Source organism: Suricata suricatta, chromosome 11, assembly GCF_006229205.1.
Source record: "Suricata suricatta isolate VVHF042 chromosome 11, meerkat_22Aug2017_6uvM2_HiC, whole genome shotgun sequence".
In the NCBI taxonomy this organism is placed as follows: Eukaryota; Metazoa; Chordata; class Mammalia; order Carnivora; family Herpestidae; genus Suricata; species Suricata suricatta.
This window is the reverse complement of record NC_043710.1, coordinates 58165169-58184766: the sequence shown is the minus strand read 5'-3', so window position 1 is coordinate 58184766 and position 19598 is coordinate 58165169. Positions and strand designations below refer to the sequence as shown.

Sequence of the window (19598 nt, the reverse complement as noted above, 5' to 3'; positions counted from 1 at the left end):
ACATTTCATTCTCACACTTTCCTTTGAGGTGGGCACCACTGTCTGCCTAGCTCCTTAGACCAAGTGGGGGTGTCACAACAGTCATTCCTCTTTAGCACAGAGCCTTACTGGGTGGGCTGGTGCCAGGGCTGAGGAGACAGTGGGGAGCAGGATGAGGTCTGTCCCCCACTTCCAGGCTCATCTGGAGGCCTCAGGTAAGCAGAGGAAAGAGACGGAGTGTGATCGGATTCTACCGTGGGCAGAGCAGGAAGGATCCTGAAGGGACAGTGGCCACCTCAAGGCCTGAGGAGAAGGCAGCCAGGAAAATGAGAAGTGAAGTGCTCGGGGCAGGCAGACCGGATGTGAGAGAGAACCGGGTCTCAGGATGGGAGGGAGAGGCAGGTGAAGGAAAAAACATGTTGACTGAACCGTCATGGCATTTTATCCTCACAACACCCATCCTAGGAAAGAGGGTCCCCCCCGCCCCCAGTTTTACATCTGAGGAAACAGAGGCTCAGGAAGGCTGAAGAACATGCCCCAAGTCTGTCCGCTCATCAAAAGTGAAGCCCAAACCGGAGCCCAGGTGTGCGGGCTGTGCCCATAGGCTGGATGCTCAGAGCTGGGGCCTTTCTCAGGAGCAAAGCGGTCACAGAAATGTACTGTTTGTGTGAGGGGTGGGCAGAGCCTGCATTTACCCGTGGACACCTTCTCCCAGCAAAGCCCGCCCACAGGGGGAGACGGGCCAGCGTTCAGAGAGAGCAAGTGAGGGAGAGGGTGCAGTCAGCCCAAGGCCTGCCTCACAAGCTTCCTAAGGGAAACCCCCCTGGGGGCTATGAGGGGGCCAGGCTGCCCCTTGGGGGACTATACATGCACCCACCCACTCAGCCTTGCCTGCAATCAAGGTCCTGGCACCAGCAAATGCTCAGTGACAATGACTTTCTTTCTCCTGTTGGCTCTGGCCATTGCTGGTGGGCCTTTGAACAGGCTATTAAGCGAAGGAACGCTAGTGGGGGTCTCCTCCAGCCCTGGGATGGAAGACTTTGCTCTGATCCTGCCCTGCCAGAAACCTGACTTTCTCTCTCTCACACGCACACACAAATGCGTGCACAACATGCACACACGCACACATGAAACTGTAGAACAAAGCTGCCCACTGGCCTCTGACTGGCCTGGAGATTGTGGAGCTGCTGGCCAGGCCCCCACGGCACACACTCCCACCAGCCCTAGGGCTTGGTGCCAGACTGACCTGGCTCAGGGCCCACATTCCTGGCCTGGGAGACCAGGAGCTCATTAGAGCCTCAGGCTGATCACGGGGAAGGGCTGAGGGTCAGGGACCATTGTGGCCCTGGGAAGGAAGGGGGGCTGGAGGATTCAGCGGGGCACAGCATCTCTGCTTCTTTCTGTATTACCCCTGGGGGCTCCAGCTCCCACCAGGTCGTCCCCCACTCACTGCTCCCCAGTCAGGCTCAAGGCTCCAGACCTTCTTGGCCTGGCTTCACTATACTGACCAACTTTCTATTCCCTGTCCCCAAAGGCTTTCCCACATTTGGGCCTTTGCATATGCCCGGGAACCCTGAGATGTATGTAAGTAAATAATTTCTATCCAGTAGGGTGAGGGTAGTGAGAAAGTCCCAGCAGATACACCAGGAGCAGCTCTAGACTGAGCCTGGGAAAGTCAGGGAGAGTTTCACAGCTGGGTTTTGAAGCTTAGATAGGAGGTTTCTAAAAGAAAGTATTGGGGAAGGTGCCCTACCATTAACCGTATGGATGAGAGAATACGAAATGGGGGAGGATGAGCCACCCAACAGGGTTCTTCCTGGCATAGAAAGATGAAGGTCAATGGGGTGCCGGGAGCACTCACCTGCTGAAGAATCACCATGTCCTTTGTCAGATGCTCTTGCCTCCTGCCTGGCCAGATACAGTTCTGCAGAGGGAGAGACCATGTGAAGGGTCTGAGCAGGCCAGCCCCGGCAGCCTTGAGCCTAGCTGGGGTCACCTGGGCTCTTCCCCAAGCCTCCGCCGCTCCTCCCTCTGGGGAACCCTCCCTCCCTGGCTCCCCTCCCTCTGGCCACAGCCCAGCCTGCGTGACCTGAGCCTCAGCTGCCGTCACCAGCTCCACTGCCCAGAGCCGCAGAGCTCTTCTCTTGGTTACGGTCATTCAGAGATTTCTAAAGGGCTCTTAGGAGCTCCCTCCCCTGGACATATGGGCAAAGGGACTCCGAGAGGGACTAAGACTTGCCAAAGTCACATGGCAGGGCAGGGGATGTTCAGGAGTAGGAATTGATCTCCAGCCTCCCAGCTCAGGGCTTCCCCAGCAGTTTGGGTGACAGGAGCAGCCCGGCCCAAGGGGAGGGTCACAGGCTAAGCATGACACGCTCATGGCATGCCCTGCTTCCAGGATGGGGGCTCTAAACCTGCCAGGAAGGCTTTTAAGACCCAGCAGCATGTGGCCCCTGCTGATGTCTTAGTCTCGCTTCTTACTGCTTCCTTCCTTCCCCGTCCCTGTACTTGGGCCATCCTTGGCACTCACTACTCCTGAAACATGCCAACCCTTTCCATACCTCCTGGCTGTTGCATATGCTAAACCCTCTGCCTGGAATTCTGACTAGTAAATTCCCACCTATACTTCATGGCTCAGTTCAGACAGTACCTCCTCCAGGAAGCCTTCCCTGACCTCCCCCAGGCTGCCAAGAGCTCTGATGCTATAGCTTCCTATCTCCCCAGCCCTGGCAATACGCATTATGTTGTCAGATCAGGGTCTGTCCCCATCTCTGTCCCCCCCAAAGTTGGAGAGCTGATCCAGGGCTGGGGGTGGGCTCAGCCACTGCCTCACACAGCCCAGGGCCAGAGCCAGGAAGGAACTGTGGGACCAAGCGTGGTGATCCGAGGCAGCCCCAGCAACAGCCCCCTCTGGCCCCCAACCTGCCCCCCAGGGCGAGCATCAATTTTTCACAAGGCCCATTCAGAGGCACTGGGGCATTTGATCCTCTGCCCAGGACACTGCCTGACACCTGAGCCCTGACCCCTGCCCTGGCGCTCTGGAACACAGCAGGTGCGTGGCTCTTCAGACCTGCACCCGGCCTGGCTGGCAGGGAAAGCAATTCAGCAAGGGCGCAGGCAGCTGCCGTGGGGACCCTGTAGACGATGCCCAGCTTCGCCCTGGCCTCCTGCGCCGGTAGGAGCCTCGAGAGCTGGGGCAGCGCCAGGGCCCCCAGGGCTCTGGAAGGTGGAATGGGTGGCAAGAGCATGGAATTTAAGGGCCCCACAGGAGACAAAAGCTCCAAGATCAACTTTTTCCTAAAAAGCAGAACTAGTCCATGTTTAAGTTGACCGCTTTTCAAACCGACAACAGGGAAAGAAAAACTGTAGTTACATTTCTATGTCCGTGCCTGACTTGACCTTCTTCCCACAACAACCCTGGGTGGTAGGGCTTCCCACTCCCATTTCACAGGCGAGAAGCTTGAGGCAGAGGAAGGAAGTCACTTACTCAGAGAGAGAAAGAGGGGCACCTGGGTGGCTCAGTCAGTTAAGCGTCTGACCTGTGATTTTGGCTCAAGTTCTGATCTCACGATCGTGAGATTGAACCCAGCATTGGGCTTCACAGGGAGTATGGAGCCTGCTTGGGATTCTCTCTCCCTCCCTCTGCCCTTCCCCCACTTGCTCGCTCGCTCTCAAATAAAAAAAAAAAAAACACCTTAAAAAAACAACAACAAAGAGAGAAACAAAGAGATAAAGGAAGTGTTAGAGGCCAAAAGAGACTCTCCCTTTGCCACCCTGGCAGTTCCCCCTGGTGCCCCAGCTCGGGTCATGGACAGTTCAGTGGATACCATGCCCCTTTGACACTTCTCTTCTCCGGACTATAAGCCTCCATCTGTCCAGGCTCAGGACAGTTCCATTCAGTGGCTACTGTGGTTGGAACCCCGAAAGTGGCCGGAGGCCCAGACCAGGAGCGAAGGTCTACTGGCCCAAGCCCGAGACCCCCCTTCTCCCGGTGCCTAGGACAGTGGGCAGCCCATGCTTACCGAAGTCCCAGCTCCCCACTCTCAGCTGCCCACCGGACCAGACGCAGCTGCCGCCTGCATGCAGAGCTCAAGAGCTGGGGTCACGGGTCTCGGACAATGTGCAGTCACACGTCCCCTCTTCCACTATCTTGCTCCAAGGCCCACCAGTCTGGGCGGCGGGGGTGGGGTGTCTCTCTCAGTTTTTTCCTGTGTGACAGTCTGTGTCCCTCTCGCCCTCTCCCCTCCTTTCCCGGCCAGGGCGGCTGGCCAGCGGCACTGTTGCCCTTCCCTCAGGAGGCGGAGTCGGAGGGGCCTCCAAGACCTGGGTGCCGTGACATCAGCGTAGGAGGCAGGCTGGGCCGCCCTGTGGGGAGGCAGGGGCCCCGGGTTCCCTCCACCGTGCTGCCGAGCCACGTGGGACTCGGGCAAAAGCGACTCAGCCCGGCTTCAGCTGCCTGCTATTATACGCAGTAACACCACCTGCTCCCTGCACGGGCAGCAAGCCTCCTAATCCCGACCTGGTCACTGATTTGCTGAGTCTTGGCACCTGCCTGCCCTCCACCAAGCCGTTTCCTTCTCTGTAAATGGCTGTTTGACAGTCTTGAGAGGAAGGGACCTGGCAGGGCAGGGCAGGGCCCCGGTAGGAGGTCTCAAGCCCCATGTTCTGGCCCTTTCAGTCCCTGTACATACACTACCCCAGACCCACTTCCCAAGGGCTCCCCTCGGATGTGTCCCCTGGAAGCTCTTCACTTCAACACGGTCCCCACAGCCTGTTGTGGGGCGGGCGTGAGGTGGGAGCAGGTCTTGTCCATAATCACCCAGGAAACTTTCTCTCAAATCAACGGACTTGGAGCAACCCTATTCCGGGGACATATATGAATGGAAGTAAAATAATGGGACTCACAAGTGTGCACTGGACATAAATAGGAGGAGTATACAAACTGTTATTAGCAATGGCAAAGAGTAACACCGATGACTCTTTGCTAAGACCTGGCATGTCCTTGTCACCCTGGCAGCTGCCCCCTCAGTGCATACCTCTTTAGAGGGGCCTGGGCTTCAGCAGAGGGAGGCATTCCTTTAGATCCCCATCCTCTATAACTGAGGTGTGTCTGCAGGGACCAGGCCACCCCAAAGAATGGGGTGGGAGGCCCGAGTGCGCCACCTGCTGGACATGAGCAGCGCGGCCCTCCAGAGCGCCCCCGGGAGCAAGGTGAGCATCCAGGCTGTTGGGAGCAGTGAGGAGCAGCAGCGGCAGGACTCCGACTCGACATTCCTGACCCTCACAGACACCTGGCTGCTAGAGTCTTGGCCAGGTGGCCCTAGCAGGAGCTGCTACAGGTCACCGTCCCCACTTCTGGGGTAGCACCTGCCGTTGACACTTGCTACCCACCACTACCCCAATCACCTCTCTTGCGGAGCCTCCCAGGCTTCTGTCCGCCTGCACAGACGGGAAAACTGAGGCCCCAAGAGGACCACTGAGGCAGAATGCAGACCTGATCTGTGAGGATGGGCCCAGCGTGGTAGGGAGTGGAGAGGTCCGCATGAAATCCAGATGCCACAGCAGCAACAATGTGCTCAGCACCCACTAGCATCTAGTGTGCTAAGCGGGCTCAGAATTCACGATGTCCTTTGCTCACAGTCCTGTAGAGAAGCCTACAAATTGGCCTTAATTCATTTCCCTCACTCCTCACTCCACCCCAGTCATCACGGAGTTCGGTCCACTATTTCTCCCCCGGATGCCTGGCTAGAGCTGCCAGCATTTCCTCTCCACAGCCTCCACTCTGGCCTCTCCACATCCACCTGTGCCCCACAAACCCAGGTCCTCTTCCTGTGGCTGCCTCCCTTCCTCCATTTCTCACCTGCATCAGGGCATCGACCTGCCCTCCCAGATACGTTGGAAGTTCCCAGAACTCCCACTGGCTCACCAACCACTTCCTGAGTGGTACTCGTTAGGACTGGAGCCTTTCCATTGGCCTCCCCCACTCGTTTGTGGACTGCCCCATGGACTGGATTGTGGCTGCTTCCTGGTATCCCCACCGCCTGGATAGGGCTTGGGATGAGGCCAGACGAAGCAACGATGGAATGATCCCAGTGACCTCTGCCCAGAGACGCACTGGGCAGGGAGTGGGGCCCAGACTCAGCTGTTAACTCCCAAGTCCTCCCTCACGTGCCTCTTGACCAGAGGACAGTCACCTAAGCCTGGGAATATTCCCCCCATTGCCCTTCACCCCCAGAGGGACGGACAGATACCAGGAAGTCTTTCTGGGATTGTAGTAATGTTTATTCTGAGTACAGAACAGGAATCCACTCCTGACCTCACGGTAGGCCCTGAGGGGAGTGAACCCCACATCCAGGAAGAATGGACCAGAGGCCCTGCCCAGCTGCAGACAGGGACTCTGTGGGCCCCACGGGCTGAAGGGTGTGTCAGGTGAGCAGAGCAATTGCCCTCCCCACCCACCCTCCAGTCCCAGCCTGAAAGAACTCCTTCCTGCCCAGGGACCAGGGAGGGGCCTTTGCACAGCCAGGAGCCAGCCTGGCCCACTCAGAGGGGCAGGAAGCAAGGGCTGCCAAACCCGCTTCTGGGGGAAGAGGGAAGAGGCAGTGCCCAGTCCTCAGACTGAAGCCCACACAGGCCTGCCGATTGGTCCTGATTTGCCCCCGGCCCGAGGGGGCACGGCTGAGCAAAGACCCATGTTTCAGCCCCCGAAGCCCCAAGCTGGCTCTCGCCTCTCCACCCCAACTCGGGAGCCTTCACTTGAAAAAGACACTGAGAAGTGGTTACATGAATGTGTATAGTGTGCACGCATACAGAGACACAGAGAGGGTACGGTTTTGCCCTTATTCAGCACTTGTCAGCAAGAGTGCTGGCAAACAAGAACCATTAGCCCCACTTGGCAGAAGGGGTGAATCGAGGCACAGGAGGTTTCAGTGACTTGCTCCTGGTCACGTGGTTCTGTCCCAGCCCCAGGTTCTCAAGGGAAGTCCCAGCTTTTCGAGAAGGAATCCTCTTGCCCTCCTTGGTCAGGTCCTGGCCCTTCGCACAGCCAGGGGTCAGGGTACAGGGTAGAGCTGGCCACGGAGTGAGGAGGTAAAGTCAAGAATTGGACACCTCCAGCCAGATCTGGAGCCACACATTCAGGTGCCCGGAAGGAATTCCCAGCAAAACCACATGAATTCTTGTTCCTGAACCAACTGGGTTTTTTCGTGTCTGCTGCCCAGTCTGGACCCAGAGCAGGGTTCAGAAGAGCCCCGAAGCAGGTCATGGCGCCAACACTCGCCAAAAACATGGGTGAGCTGTGATACAACCGAGTAGAGAACACTCTCTTCTTCACCCACCTGCAGGTCTCTGAGAAGGTGGCACTTCTCCTCACCCCCCCCGCCCCCCGGCAGAATGAAAATAAAATCAGGGGAACCACAGGAACTGGGGTTTAAGATGGAAAAAGGGGTTCAGGTTTTCAGTTTTCCTTTAAAAAGCCCTGGTTAAAAATGATTAACATGAAAGAATATAAAATACTGAAGACTAAAGGAATGTTTTGGTCCAGGCAGCAAGAGGAGGGCTGCATTTTGGGGGGAGTGCTGGAAGAGGGGCCTCTGGTCAGGTGATGGATTTACCGGCCTTCTGCCAAGCCCAACAAGTGATCTGAGCCCAGTGGGCCTGAGGCCAGCACTCTGAGGTCCTTCCTCCCAGGAAAAGCCAGGTCTTGCAGTGGAGGGGGATCTGAACATATGTGCCTCCCCCAGGTTCCCATGACTCTCACAGCCTCCTGGCCCACCAAAGGGGGGCGTGTGAAACCAGAACCCAGGGTGAGAACGCAGCCGTGTCTGGGCATCAACCTCTGAGAGGCCCCGGGCAAGGGTGAGGCCCCGGGAGGAGGCCGGGTCTCTCAGAGTTGCACGGAAGGCCCTAGCTCCACCGGGGGTCTCCTGGGTATCGTTTATTCATTTTGCAAATCTCTGTGGAATAAATAGATGAATGGGCAAGTGGGCAGGATTAGAGAATGAATGAATGTCACCTGCACATTTTCCTAATTCCAGCCTAAGCAAGAGCCAAGAGTCCTTTCAAGGTGTCGAGAAAACCAGGTGTAGGTGACAGAGAAAGGAAGGTCTGGGCCACAGGGGCAGGCCCGGGACACAAGGGACAAGAGTGGGGCCTGGGGACGTGGAAGGTCGTGTGTAAACAAGTGACATCTTGGCACTCCGTTGGCAGACAGCAGGGCCTTGAGAAAACGTTTTCAACGGATAAGAGTCCCTTAGCAGTGGTGACAGCTGGGGTCAGAAGAGCTACTGTAAATCTCAGGCAGGAAGACTCCTCCGTGAGCAGGGAATGCTTCAGGGCCCTTGGGACACTGAGACCCTGAGAGGGGCAGAGGCCTCCCAAGGTCATACCGCAAGTCAGTGGAAAAGCTGGGAAAGGACCCCCAGTGTCCTGGCTCCCAGGCTAGTCCCTGGCCTGGTTGGGGACATGCAGATGGTGGTAAAACTGTAGAGGCCAGGCAGGGGGACAGGGCTCAGACAGCTGTGAGGGAGGTGCTACTGAAGACACACACAGCGACGGTGCCTGGCAGGTCGCTGGGCTGCCGGCGGCTGCTGCGGTCCTGGAGGTGGAGGGTGTGCAGGGCCTGGAGGTCATCCGGGTCGGCCTTCAGGTGCACCTGGCCCAGGAATTCGTCCTTCAGGACCCGGTGGTTCCAGATCTGGGAGGAGACAAGAGGATTGTGGGATGGTGGCCATCTTTAAGAGCAGGAGTACTGGTCTGTGGGGGTGCTGGTGGCAGGACCTCGAACCCCCTTCTTGCAGTGCAAGCCTGGCTAAGAGGAGCCGTGTACTGCCTCTGCTCGCCGTAAGCCCTGGGCAAGGCTGTACCCCTTCCAGAGCCTCAGGCTTCCTCCCATCTGTCAAACTCCCTTCCACACACCCAGTCTAGTCTGTTATTATTAGTCCTACCACTGATCTTAGGTGATTTTGGACAAGTGATTTCTCCATTTTAAATGGAGGGTTAAACGGCCACTCCGGGTCCTTTCAGCCCCAACAACTATGGGTCTGTGACTTGATCCAGTGGGGCCCAGGATTAGGAAAACTTGGGAATCCTATAGTGGCTTCCCGAGGGTACCTGAGCATTTGTTTACTGATGGTTTCTGCCCCCTAGGGAGGTCCTGGCCTGGGTCCAGGGGACAGAGGACTTCCCAGTAATGAGCCCAGAATCAACATCCACAGGCCACCTTGGCCTGAAAAGGGAAGGAAACCCAAGCCCAGGGCCCTGGCTTTCTGGCCCCTTGCTCTGGGGAAATGGCTACCCCCACTACATGCCACCTTGGTGCACCCTCTTCCAGTGGACCCATTTCCTGTGGGATTTAAGGAACAACTCCCAGGGGCACCTGGATGGCTCCATCCGTTGGGTGTCCGACTTTGGCTCAGGTCATGATCTCACCATTCCCGAGTTCGAGCCCCATGTTGGGCTCTGTGCTGACAGCTCGGAGCCTGGAGCCTGTTTCAGATTCTGTGTCTCCCTCTCTGTCTCTGCCCCTCCCCGACTCGTGTTCTGTCTCTCTCTCTCTCAAAAATAAATAAACATTAAGAAAAAATGTATTTTAAAAAAGGAACAACTCCCAAGCCACGAGGGCAAAGCTGGCAGAGCTGACCACCATCCCTGGCCAGGAGACTAACCCTACTGTGTCTCAAAAGCATAGCAGGTAATACAGCTCACCCCACAGGGGGCACTCTGGGGCATCAGGACGGGCTGGCAAGAGAATTCCCAGGCTATACATACCATGTCAGGAACAGGGTGGGAAAACAGGCAGGGGGTCCAGGGGAGGCCCTCAGGACAGGCGGGCTCACCTGGACTGTGATGGGCTGGCCTGGCTTCTTGCGGTAGAAGATGCCTTTCAGGTTGTACTCGGGTGTCGAGGTACCTTTCTGCACAGCCGAGCGGACTTTTTCCCCCTCACACTTAATGATCACGTAAGAGTTGGCCCCTAGAGAAATTGAGTGGGCCATGGGGTGATGATGTGGCCTGGGGCAAGACCCAGTGGGACAGAAGTCTAGGAGGTGATTCCCTTTCCCAAAGCAGAAGACAGAGTTCAGATACTCAAGACAAGGGACAGCACAGCCTGACCCCCCTCCTAACTTCCAGAGACACGAGGAGGCATCCTGGTCCTCTCTGGCCTCCATGCTGTTCCCCCTGCCACCTTCCCTTCCTGATCACCTATTACCTTCCCCCACCACCTTTTCTTCCCGATCCCACCTTACCGGGCTTCATATCTTAATGCCGCCTCAGCCTGGAAGAAGGTCACCTCCTCCAGGGAGGCTTCCGTGCACCCTGCCTCCCAGCAGTCTGTCCCTGTGTCGATTGCCCCATCACACAGGAAGCTGCCTAAAAGCAGACAGCAGAGCCCATTCCTCTCTACGCACCCAGCTTCATTTCAAAGCTGAGCCCAGAGTGGATGTTAGGAAAGGTCTGCTCATTCAGTGAGTGAGAGCAGAGAGCTCTAGAGGCTGGGTGTCTACTGCTGAGCAGGGGGGAGGGAGGCCATCTCCCTGGGGAGATGGGTCCTGGTGCTTTCCCCAGGGGCGCTCACCTGTCGAGGAGTCCTTGAGACCAGTAGCCCCTAGGATGTGCACCTGGGTCACTTGCTGGGGGTAGCCGCACAAGGAGCTCCAGCAGGAGTGGGGGGGCTCATCCAGGCGCAGCTCCCTGGTACAGGGCAGAGGGGGGAGAGGGCGGAGGTGGTGGAGGGGGAGACAGAAGGTGAGGGGGTTCAAGAAGAGGGCAGGGGAGGGGGGCAGTATTTAGTCCAGACATTGCTCATCCTGGGCGAACCGCCATGGGCTTCCTGCTGCCCTCTCTCTACTGTAGCTAGCCCCATCCTCTCAGAGAGAAAAAGCAATTTACTAAGCACCTACTGTGTGCCAAGCCCCCTGCTGGATTGTTGCCAGTTTTGTAATCTTCCCAAAGCCCTGGGTGATTGGTGACAATCGTCACGCCCATTTTACAGACTACGAAGCACTGGGCTCACTGGGAGAAGGGATTTGCCCCATGGCTGGACAGAGGTGGAGCCTGGGCTGGCAGGACCCAGGCCCCCTGAGCCCACCACACATGCTGCCTCCCAGGCCTGCATGCGTGCAAGGAGCACTGACTCGGGGCTGCCTACCAAGGTGGGAGGGCCGTGGGGGGCTCACGGGGAGGGGAGGGCTCTAGCAGTCCGCCTCGCCCAACTTGACTGGTGGTGTCATGACCTTGGACACCCCCCTCCCCCGACCTCGATTGCCAATTCCGATCTGTAAAATGGAGGGGTCAGGCCCCCACTTGGGGTTCAGGAAGAGCAAATAAGGGGAGTGAAAGCTTCATAAACTGTGAAGTGCTATGCACATATAAAACACTGTCCCTTTATGTAGCCAAGAGAGGCCAGGACAGAGGAGCAAGAGAAGAAGGGGAAGGACATGGGTGCTCATGTCAGCCCAGGGAGGCTGGAGGTCTGGGCTCCACGCCTCGACAGACACTTAACATCTCTGCAGAGTCAGGTCCGCCTGCTACGGAATCCGGCCCTCCCAGCCCTGGCCCCGAGCAAGCCCCCACGCACCGGCAGTTGGAGGGCACATCGGTGAAGACCCGAAGCAGGAACTCGCCAGTGTGGCCCGGCTCAAAGGTGGTGGGGATGATGACGTAGCGGCCCTCGGGCTGGTCCGTCCGTAGGAAGACGCTGCGCGAGTTGATGTAGATGGAGCTGGCGGCCCGGTGCTGCAGCCCGTGCATGCGGTACTCACGGTTCTCCTCCACCTGCAGCGAGCAGGGACGCTGGTCCGCGGGGAGCCCCCAGGCCCCCACCCACATTGCACATCGCTCCCTCGCCGCCGCCATGAAAAGAGCGACTAATCCATTTACATGAAATGCCCAGAAAAGGGAAATTTACAGAGACAGAAGCAGATGAGTGCTTGCCCAAGGCTCAGGGGTGGACGATGGCCAGGAGCTGGACGGGACCGGTGGTGACAGCTAAAGGAGGCGAGGTTCCCTTCTCGGGTGATGAAAACGTTCTAGAATTCACTGGTGACAGTCGCACAACTCTACAAACACGCTAAAGGTCCCTGTACACTTTAAGTGAGTCGATTGTATGGTACGTAAATTATATCTCAGTAAAGCTGTTCGGAGGAGCGGGGCAACGGGCATCCCCCTGGTAACCGTGTCCACGTCACTATCTGCCCACGTCACAGCACGTGGCCAGGAGAGGACATCACCAGCTGCCGGGACATGCTAGACAACCCCTGGAACGAGTGTCATGCTAAGCTACATTCATGTCACTTTAGGTCACAACATGTCAAAGTCACAACACCTCCGCACACGATGCATCTACCAACAGAAGGACACGAACAAACAGTCACGACATGACGGAGCACCTTGAATGCAGGGGCTCGACTCAGACCACATGCCTAGTGCATGCCTAGTGATGTCCCGACGTGCTTGGTGTCCCGCAGGCCCGTGGCGTCCTGCTACACCAAGTGCCATCACACCCCAGGTGTTGCAACATGAGGAGGGCCTGGGTCCCAGGCCAGGGGGAGCGGCCAGCGATAAGCCCACCTGGCTCTGCCCAAGAAGCTTCCTCCCAGGGCCTGGCCCTGACCTCCTTTCCATCCACCAAACAGCCAGTGGGTCTGCGGCAGGAAGAAATCAGGCTGAGGACTCCCATGGCCACCGGCGCCAGGCGGGCTGGGCCTCTGTGGGTGTTCCAAATGGGGCTCACACCACAGCACGCCCATGGCATCGGCCACCGAGGCCAGGATGGCAGGAATGAGGTCAGTGACCAGAGTGTTCTAGAGTGTTCTCCCCCAGGCCAAGGTGGCCTAAAATCCAGCTCCATCACTCTCTTCACCCAGAGCAGGGGTCCCAGCTGGCCTCACCTTGTAGATGTCAAAGCCAATGGCCAGATTTTCACCCTTGCCGTCCCGGCGGGTGGACTGTTTGGGCCGCTGCTGGATGCAGATCAGCACTTCATCTTCCGGCTTCTTGACGTCAAAGACGTACTGCAGGGAAGGTCAGGGGAGAGAGACACGGCCGTGAGCCCAGCCAGAGACAGGCCTGCTGGCTCCCGGAAGTGGACCAGAGCTGGGCCCCAGCTCCACATGTGAGTCCGGGTGAGTCACAGCACCTCTCTGGGGCTCGGGCCCTCATCCGTGAGACGAGCCTACGCCACCCACACTGCTGGAGCGGGGCGCGGACTCGGGGAGATCGTGGAGGCTCAGCTCCAAGTCCACATGCAGTCAGTGCCAAATGAAGGCACACCAAACATGAAAAGTGAACAGTTGCCAGGGTCATGACTAACGAGGCGCAGGGGAGAGGTTCTCCCCAAGGAAGAGCCAGTCAGGCCAAGTTCCCCTGGAAGGAGAGCACTGTGTGTGTGGAAACAAGGGGTGTGAGCCTCCAGCTCAGCCTCCCTCTAAATATCCTTGTAATTCTGGACCAGCTTCCTCACCGTTACCATCTGCAGGTTACCCAGGGCCACCCGAACACACCCACCCAACCCCCACTAGGCAGACAGGTGCACAGAGGCCCACGGGGGAGCAGGGATGTGCCCAGGGTAATGCAGGAGTCCACGCAGGCCAGTGGCAAGGGCCCCCGTAGCTGCTCAAGGGCCGGAGTAGGAGTCCCTGAAAACACTCACTTGTGGGTTCTGAAAGAAGGTGTCCTTGTGGTTGATGCAGCCCCCACTGCGGTTCTTCCGGGGGTCCTCGTGCCTCGTCCAGGCGCCACGCAGCCGGGCCTCCTCCCACGTCTTGTGGATGCTCAGGTAAGATGTATTGATCACGCGGCACTTGATGATGTCAGTGAAGTGTTGGCACAGGTCCTCGAAGGTCATCCTGGGTGTGGCAGGGGGCTAGGCTGGGCAGGTCCCCCTGGCTGGCCACCACCCACTCACCCTGTGTGCTCTGAACCACGACCCACGCAGGAGTGAGTGTGGACGTGGCATTACCAGGCCCTTACACATCTCTTCTGGCCTCAGTTTCCTGATCTGTAAAATGGGAATGACTCTAACAACAGCTGCCTATCTCACAGAGTTAGCGTAGGAATTAAGTAATGCGACGAAAGCACGCAGTACAACTTCTACAACTTCCAGCAGACAGGAGCTGGCAAAGACTAGCTGTTACAGTTGTTACCAGTTATGTGTCCAGCCTCTCTAGTTCATAAAGCATGTTTCCATGCATTATCAAGCACGGCTGTCATGAGGCCTGAATAAACTGGTGGGGGAATCCACGATAAGTGCGCTGGGGTGGGTGTGGTGTTGCCACACACACCCTCCAGGAGCCTGGGCCGGGGTGCAGGACATGCCCATCCCCCTTCATGCATGCACATATGTGAGAACATGCACATGCATGCATTAAGTGTGAGCATATATAAGACAGGACTTAGGAAGAAGCCCTTTCCACTGATGCCGGTTTTCCATCACTCTGTTTTAAGCCATGTGCCCTGAGCCACACGGGGAAAGCAGATCTCATCCGCAGGAGCCCAGACCAGAGGGCCTAGTGGGTCTCCCTTGGTGGCTTCCAACACCCACAGGAGGGGTCCTCACAAGCGGTCCCAGGATCACTGCTATCTGCCTGAGTCTGCCTAGGGCCCTCACGGCACCCACCGCACATATGGTGTGCCCTGTGCCCCTCTAGGAAGCAGCTGAGTTCCCAAATCAAATCTCCTGCTGAAGAATGACACTGACCTTGGCACAGGGTCAGGACTACATGCAGGCTGAATGAATGCAGTCTGAATGAATACAGGAATCATTACTGGGTTTTTTAAGCAAGGCTGCTGCCATCTTCCCAGCCCACCCCCAACCCACGTACCCTGTAAGTCCCCTCACCTCCCTGAACCCCCTCTTCTCAAACCCATGCATGCTCTCCTGCCCCTGGGCTGGGTCTCTCTCCTTGCCCACCAAGGGCTCCCCTGTGCCCTGAGGCCCAGCTAGGAGGCAGCCACTCCAGGAGGCCTCTCCTCTTCCCCATCTGCTTTTGGCAATCAGGCTGTCAGCACTACCCCCGCCCTGTGTATTGCCAGCTGCTGGCATCCTGGTCTGCTTGCTGAGGGCCCAGCCTAGGCACTGGAATTGTTCAGGGTCCCCAGAGGTTGGTACTGGGGACTACGGAGATGAACGGGCCCATTACTGCCCAATGCTTTTCACCGAGAAGTACAGGTGTGACTTTTCCTAGGCCACAGAGCACGTTGATGGTGATACATCTGCTAGAGCCCTGGCTCGTGCCTCCCCATCTGGTGCTCCCTGCTACAGGAGCCCCCCTCCCCAGCCCTGGTCGCCCCCGTGGGGCATGAGCACACTCACCAGAACTCCCCGTCATCCTGCACGGTCACACCCATCTTTTCCCGCTCGCTCTTGCTCACTTTCTGCCACTCCTCTGAGCTGGGATGTGGGCATGGGAGGGAAGAGGGGAGAATGTAAGAGGAAGGACCCCACCAGGGCCACCCTGGCAAGGGAGAGGAGACCCGAGGGACAGCCCAGATCCCCCCTCTAAAAAGCCTGTGTGGTAAGGGTGGGTTGCCACCATGCCAGGGGCCGGAGGTCAGAGAGCAAGGCTGCAGGCTGGTGGGGGAAGGGCAGATGACCTTCAAAGAAGGGGGCTCCTTCACTGGGGGGCTGGCTCCAGTTCTTGCCTCACCAGGGCCATGAGCCAAACACAGAGCAGTCACCCCCATTCTCACCCCTGCTGGCCTCCTTCCTTGCTTTCTTTCCCACTCATCACCAGGCTGGGTTCTCTGTCGCCTACAGGAATCAGCTTATCCCTACTTCCGGGACTTTTCCTGCAGAATCCACCCCACCCACCCCCGCACACATGCCTGATATAAAGTAAGCCTCCCAAAGTCATGCTCCTCTCAAATCCTTCAAGGCCCAGCCTGAGTGTCACCTCCTCTGGGAAACCCACCTTTGTCTTTGCCCAAGCTCTCCTACTGGGGCCCACCCACCCAGTGTCTGTCCTGTGCCCGCACTCCCATCCCTGGGCCTCACGTGTCACTCCAGGGCCCGTTCCATTCCCGCTCGCCCCAGGGATTACGCAGGCGGATCATGTCCAGCTTCTCCGACTTGAAGAAAGCCAGCAGGCCGTGGCCCAGGCGCACCTTGCGCACATCAGTGATGGCATATGCATGTCCCTTCACCAGGCCACACGCCAGGCGGGCCTCCATGTCTGCGGCTGTCACTGCCTGGGGGAGAACACAGTTGCCCAGAGAGGCAGGGTCTGGTCAGGCACCAGCAGGAGGGGCAGGGATGGTGTGTGCCTACACCGCCCTCTATAGGACAAGGAAGGAATGGCAGCCCTACATAAAGGGAGGCCCTTGGTTAAGTACTGGGCTCAATGTTTGCAAAGCCCCCATGGGTAGTTAAAGTGTGGTTGGCCCAGGGGTGCATTGGCATTAACTGGCACTGGCTCAATTGTGCAACTGTTAAAACATTAGCTTGAAATCAACAAGGAGGGAGTATTTACACCAAAGAAATCAGAAAAAGCTACAAAGCAGGACTTTTTCTTTTTCCATTGCCCCAGTACAAGACGCCTGCAAAAGGGGGGAGCTGGTCAAACAGCAAGGCATATCATATGTAGGGGGGTAGGGCAGGGGGACCTCTGGCTTGTGCTGCTCAGCACTGGGGAGGGGGCTGCATGCTCCCCCTGCTCCCCTCCCCCATGAGGCTGAGTGTCCAGATTTATGAGCCAATCTGAGCAGGGGCTGTGCCTGGGACACCCCAGTAAGGGCTGATGGAGGGGAGAGCTGCACTCTGTTCTCACCTTGATGGAGGCACTGATGAGGCCTCCCCGGCTGTGCACCTTCAACACACGCTCGAAGAGCTGGCTCCTCCTGGCCTCATCATTGGCGAAGCCGCCCTCAGTCAGGTCGACGGGCTCGGAAACGCCACCTGTGAAGTCCACCAGCGCATCTGCCGTGTTGCCTCCGTCCAGGGCCTGGTAACAGCCTGCCAGCCTGGGGGAGCAATGTGGAAAGAATTTCCCACTCATGCTCCCCAACCCGTCTAAAGCCCTCACCTTATAGGGAAGATCTGGGGGACTCAGAGAGGTCAAGCAAACTGCTAAGGTCACACAGCAGAGCCAACACTGGAATCCCTGTCTCCGGCTCCCAGGCCATTTATCTCACTCAAATTCCCCTTGGCCCTAGCAGCTGCTCTTCAAAGCTTAGCTGTCCAGAAATTGAGCAATTATTCTCAAAAGTATTAAAAGCTCATGTAGTTTTTGAAACATCAATTATAAATAGTTAACATTATTTATAACAACATAAAACCAGAAGTCACCTAACTGTCTAACAACAGGAAATTGACTTTGAAAACTAATGCTGCTATAGGGGTGACTGGGTGGCTCAGTTCGTTGGGTGTCCAACTCTGGCTTGGGTCATGATCTTGCGATTCATGAGTTCGAGCCGTGCGTGAAGCTCTGTGCTGACAGCTCAGAGCCTGGGGCCTGCTTTGGATTCTGTGTCTCCCTCTCTCTCTGCTCCTCCTCTGCTTGCTCTCTCTCTCTCTCTCTCTCTCAAAAATAAACATTAAAAAGAAAAAAATTTTTAAAAACCCAAAAGAACAGAAACTAATACTACTGCTGGCACCTGGGTGGCTCAGTCAGTTAAGTGTCGGACTTCGGCTCAAGTCATGATCTCACAGTTCGTGGGTTCAAGCCCAGCATCAGGCTCTATGCTGTCAGTACAGAGCCAGCTTTTGATCCTCTGTCCCTCTCTCTCTGCCTCTCCGCTGCTTGTGCACACACTGTCTCTCTCAAAAATAAATAAAACTTAAAAAAAAAGAAACTAATGCTGCCTCTGTGCTCTGGGATATGAGGCAGCCATTGAATGAAGCCTTGTAAAGGAATTCCTACCGCAGGGAAAATACTAGTGCTCACTTGATACATTTGAAAAAAACAATACAGCTGGATTCCAGTTATGTTTAAAATGCATGCAATAATTTATTAAAAAAAAAACACTAAGCATTGGGGCCCACCTGGCTGGCCCAATTAGAAAAGCATGCAACTCTTGATCTCGGGGTTGGGAGTTCAAGCCCCATGTTGGGTGTAGAGATTACTAAAAAAATTTCATAAATAAAAACAAAAAATAAAAAGCATTAAGCATCCTCTCTATGCAATATATCAGGTGCTAGGGGCACAAGTATGGCTTCTTCTTTAAATGTTAGGGAAAGGGTTGGGTCTTAAAGGCAGTGCTGAATGTGGCTGTGAGCAGCAGAATGGGACAGAGAGCAAAATGGACCACATAAATTGAAAATGGCCACAAAATGGCAACACAGGCTTCACACAGTAACTTATAAACAAAAAGAGGCATCAGAGATATTAAGATTTGTTGGTGGGGCACCTGGGTGGCTCAGTCAAGCATCTGACTCTTGGTTTCAGCTCAGGTCATGATCCCAAGGGACCAAGCCCTATGTTGGGCTCCATACTGATCATGGATCCTGCTTAAGATTCTCTCTCTCCCTCTCCCTCTGCCCTTCCCCCCACTCATCCTCATTCTCTAATAAATAAACAAATAAAGTTGCTATTGGTGGAGGGAGGGAGGAGGTGTGGAGAGGATGCAGGGAGCACAGGGAGGGAGACAGGAGTGGGGTGGGACCTTGGGGGCAGGGCAGCAAAGGTTCCTCAAGTGGGGGAAGCCTGGTTAACTCAGGTGGCCCCAAACAGGGAAGGGGAGCAGGGGGCCCAGAAGAATATGCAGGCATGTACAGGTGACTTTTATTACCTTCTGCCTGGGTTTCTATATCTTCTGGACTTACTATAGGACATGCATTCATTTTATAATTATAAAAGTAAGTAAAGGAAAAAGCAAGCAAACATAAATGATGCCGCTGCCGTGGAAGACAGTTTGGTGATTACTCAAAACTATACAAACAGAACTGCCGATGTTCACAGCAAGTATACCCGGGTGGAAACAACCCGAGTCCGTCAGAAACAAAATATGGCACACACGGGCACCGAAACACCGCGCGGCTATGATGAGGGAGGAAATGCTGATCGACGCTACAACATAAATGAGGCCTTCTGCGCTGACGGCTGGGTGCCTGGAGCCTGCTTCGGGTTCTGGGTCTCCCTCTGTCTCTGCCCCTCCCCCACTCGTGCTCTGTCTGTCTGTCTCTCTCTCAAAAATAAATAAACATTAAAAAAAATTTTTTAAATAAAAACAAATAAATAAATGAGCCCTGAAAACATGCTAAGTGAAATAAGCCTGACACAGAAGGATAAATAGTGTACAACTCCACATATATGACTTAGCTGCGAGAGGCAGATTCATCGAGACAAAAGCAGAATAGAGGTTCTCTGAGGGGCTGAGGGAGGGGGAAAGGGGGTGTTCAGTGGGTCGTTTATGTTGGGGATGACAAAAGGTTTTTGGTATAGATATAGTGACTGGGTACCTGGCACTGTACTGGGTACACCCTTTGCAGTTCCTGTCACTAAACTGGACACTTAGACATGGCCAAGTCTTACTATATTTTACCACAGTAAAAAAACTAATAAAACTGCTACCCAAGTAAGTAAGAGAACAAGCCTACTGAGGCTCTAGCTAGAGCTGCATCTAGGACCATGGAGACTCAGTGACCACCAGGGGGCAGATTTTCCTTTCTTAGGACTGAAAAT

At 55.9% G+C, this 19598-nt stretch overlaps 1 protein-coding gene across 1 annotated transcript in view; it reads right to left on the bottom strand.

The window, feature by feature from the left end:
* Positions 1–6239: 6239 nt before the first annotated feature.
* Positions 6240–19598, bottom strand: part of CAPN5 (calpain 5) — a 52428-nt gene continuing 39069 nt past the window's right edge. Inside the window, exons 5-13 of the mRNA XM_029914664.1 lie at positions 16746–16938; positions 15974–16167; positions 15293–15370; positions 13631–13826; positions 12870–12992; positions 11558–11754; positions 10556–10671; positions 9816–9952; positions 6240–8674 (exon numbers count right to left, since the gene is read on the bottom strand). Of these exons, the coding sequence (XP_029770524.1) occupies positions 8489–8674; positions 9816–9952; positions 10556–10671; positions 11558–11754; positions 12870–12992; positions 13631–13826; positions 15293–15370; positions 15974–16167; positions 16746–16938 (1420 nt within the window). The 3' untranslated portion in view covers positions 6240–8488. The remainder of the gene's footprint in view (positions 8675–9815; positions 9953–10555; positions 10672–11557; positions 11755–12869; positions 12993–13630; positions 13827–15292; positions 15371–15973; positions 16168–16745; positions 16939–19598) is intronic.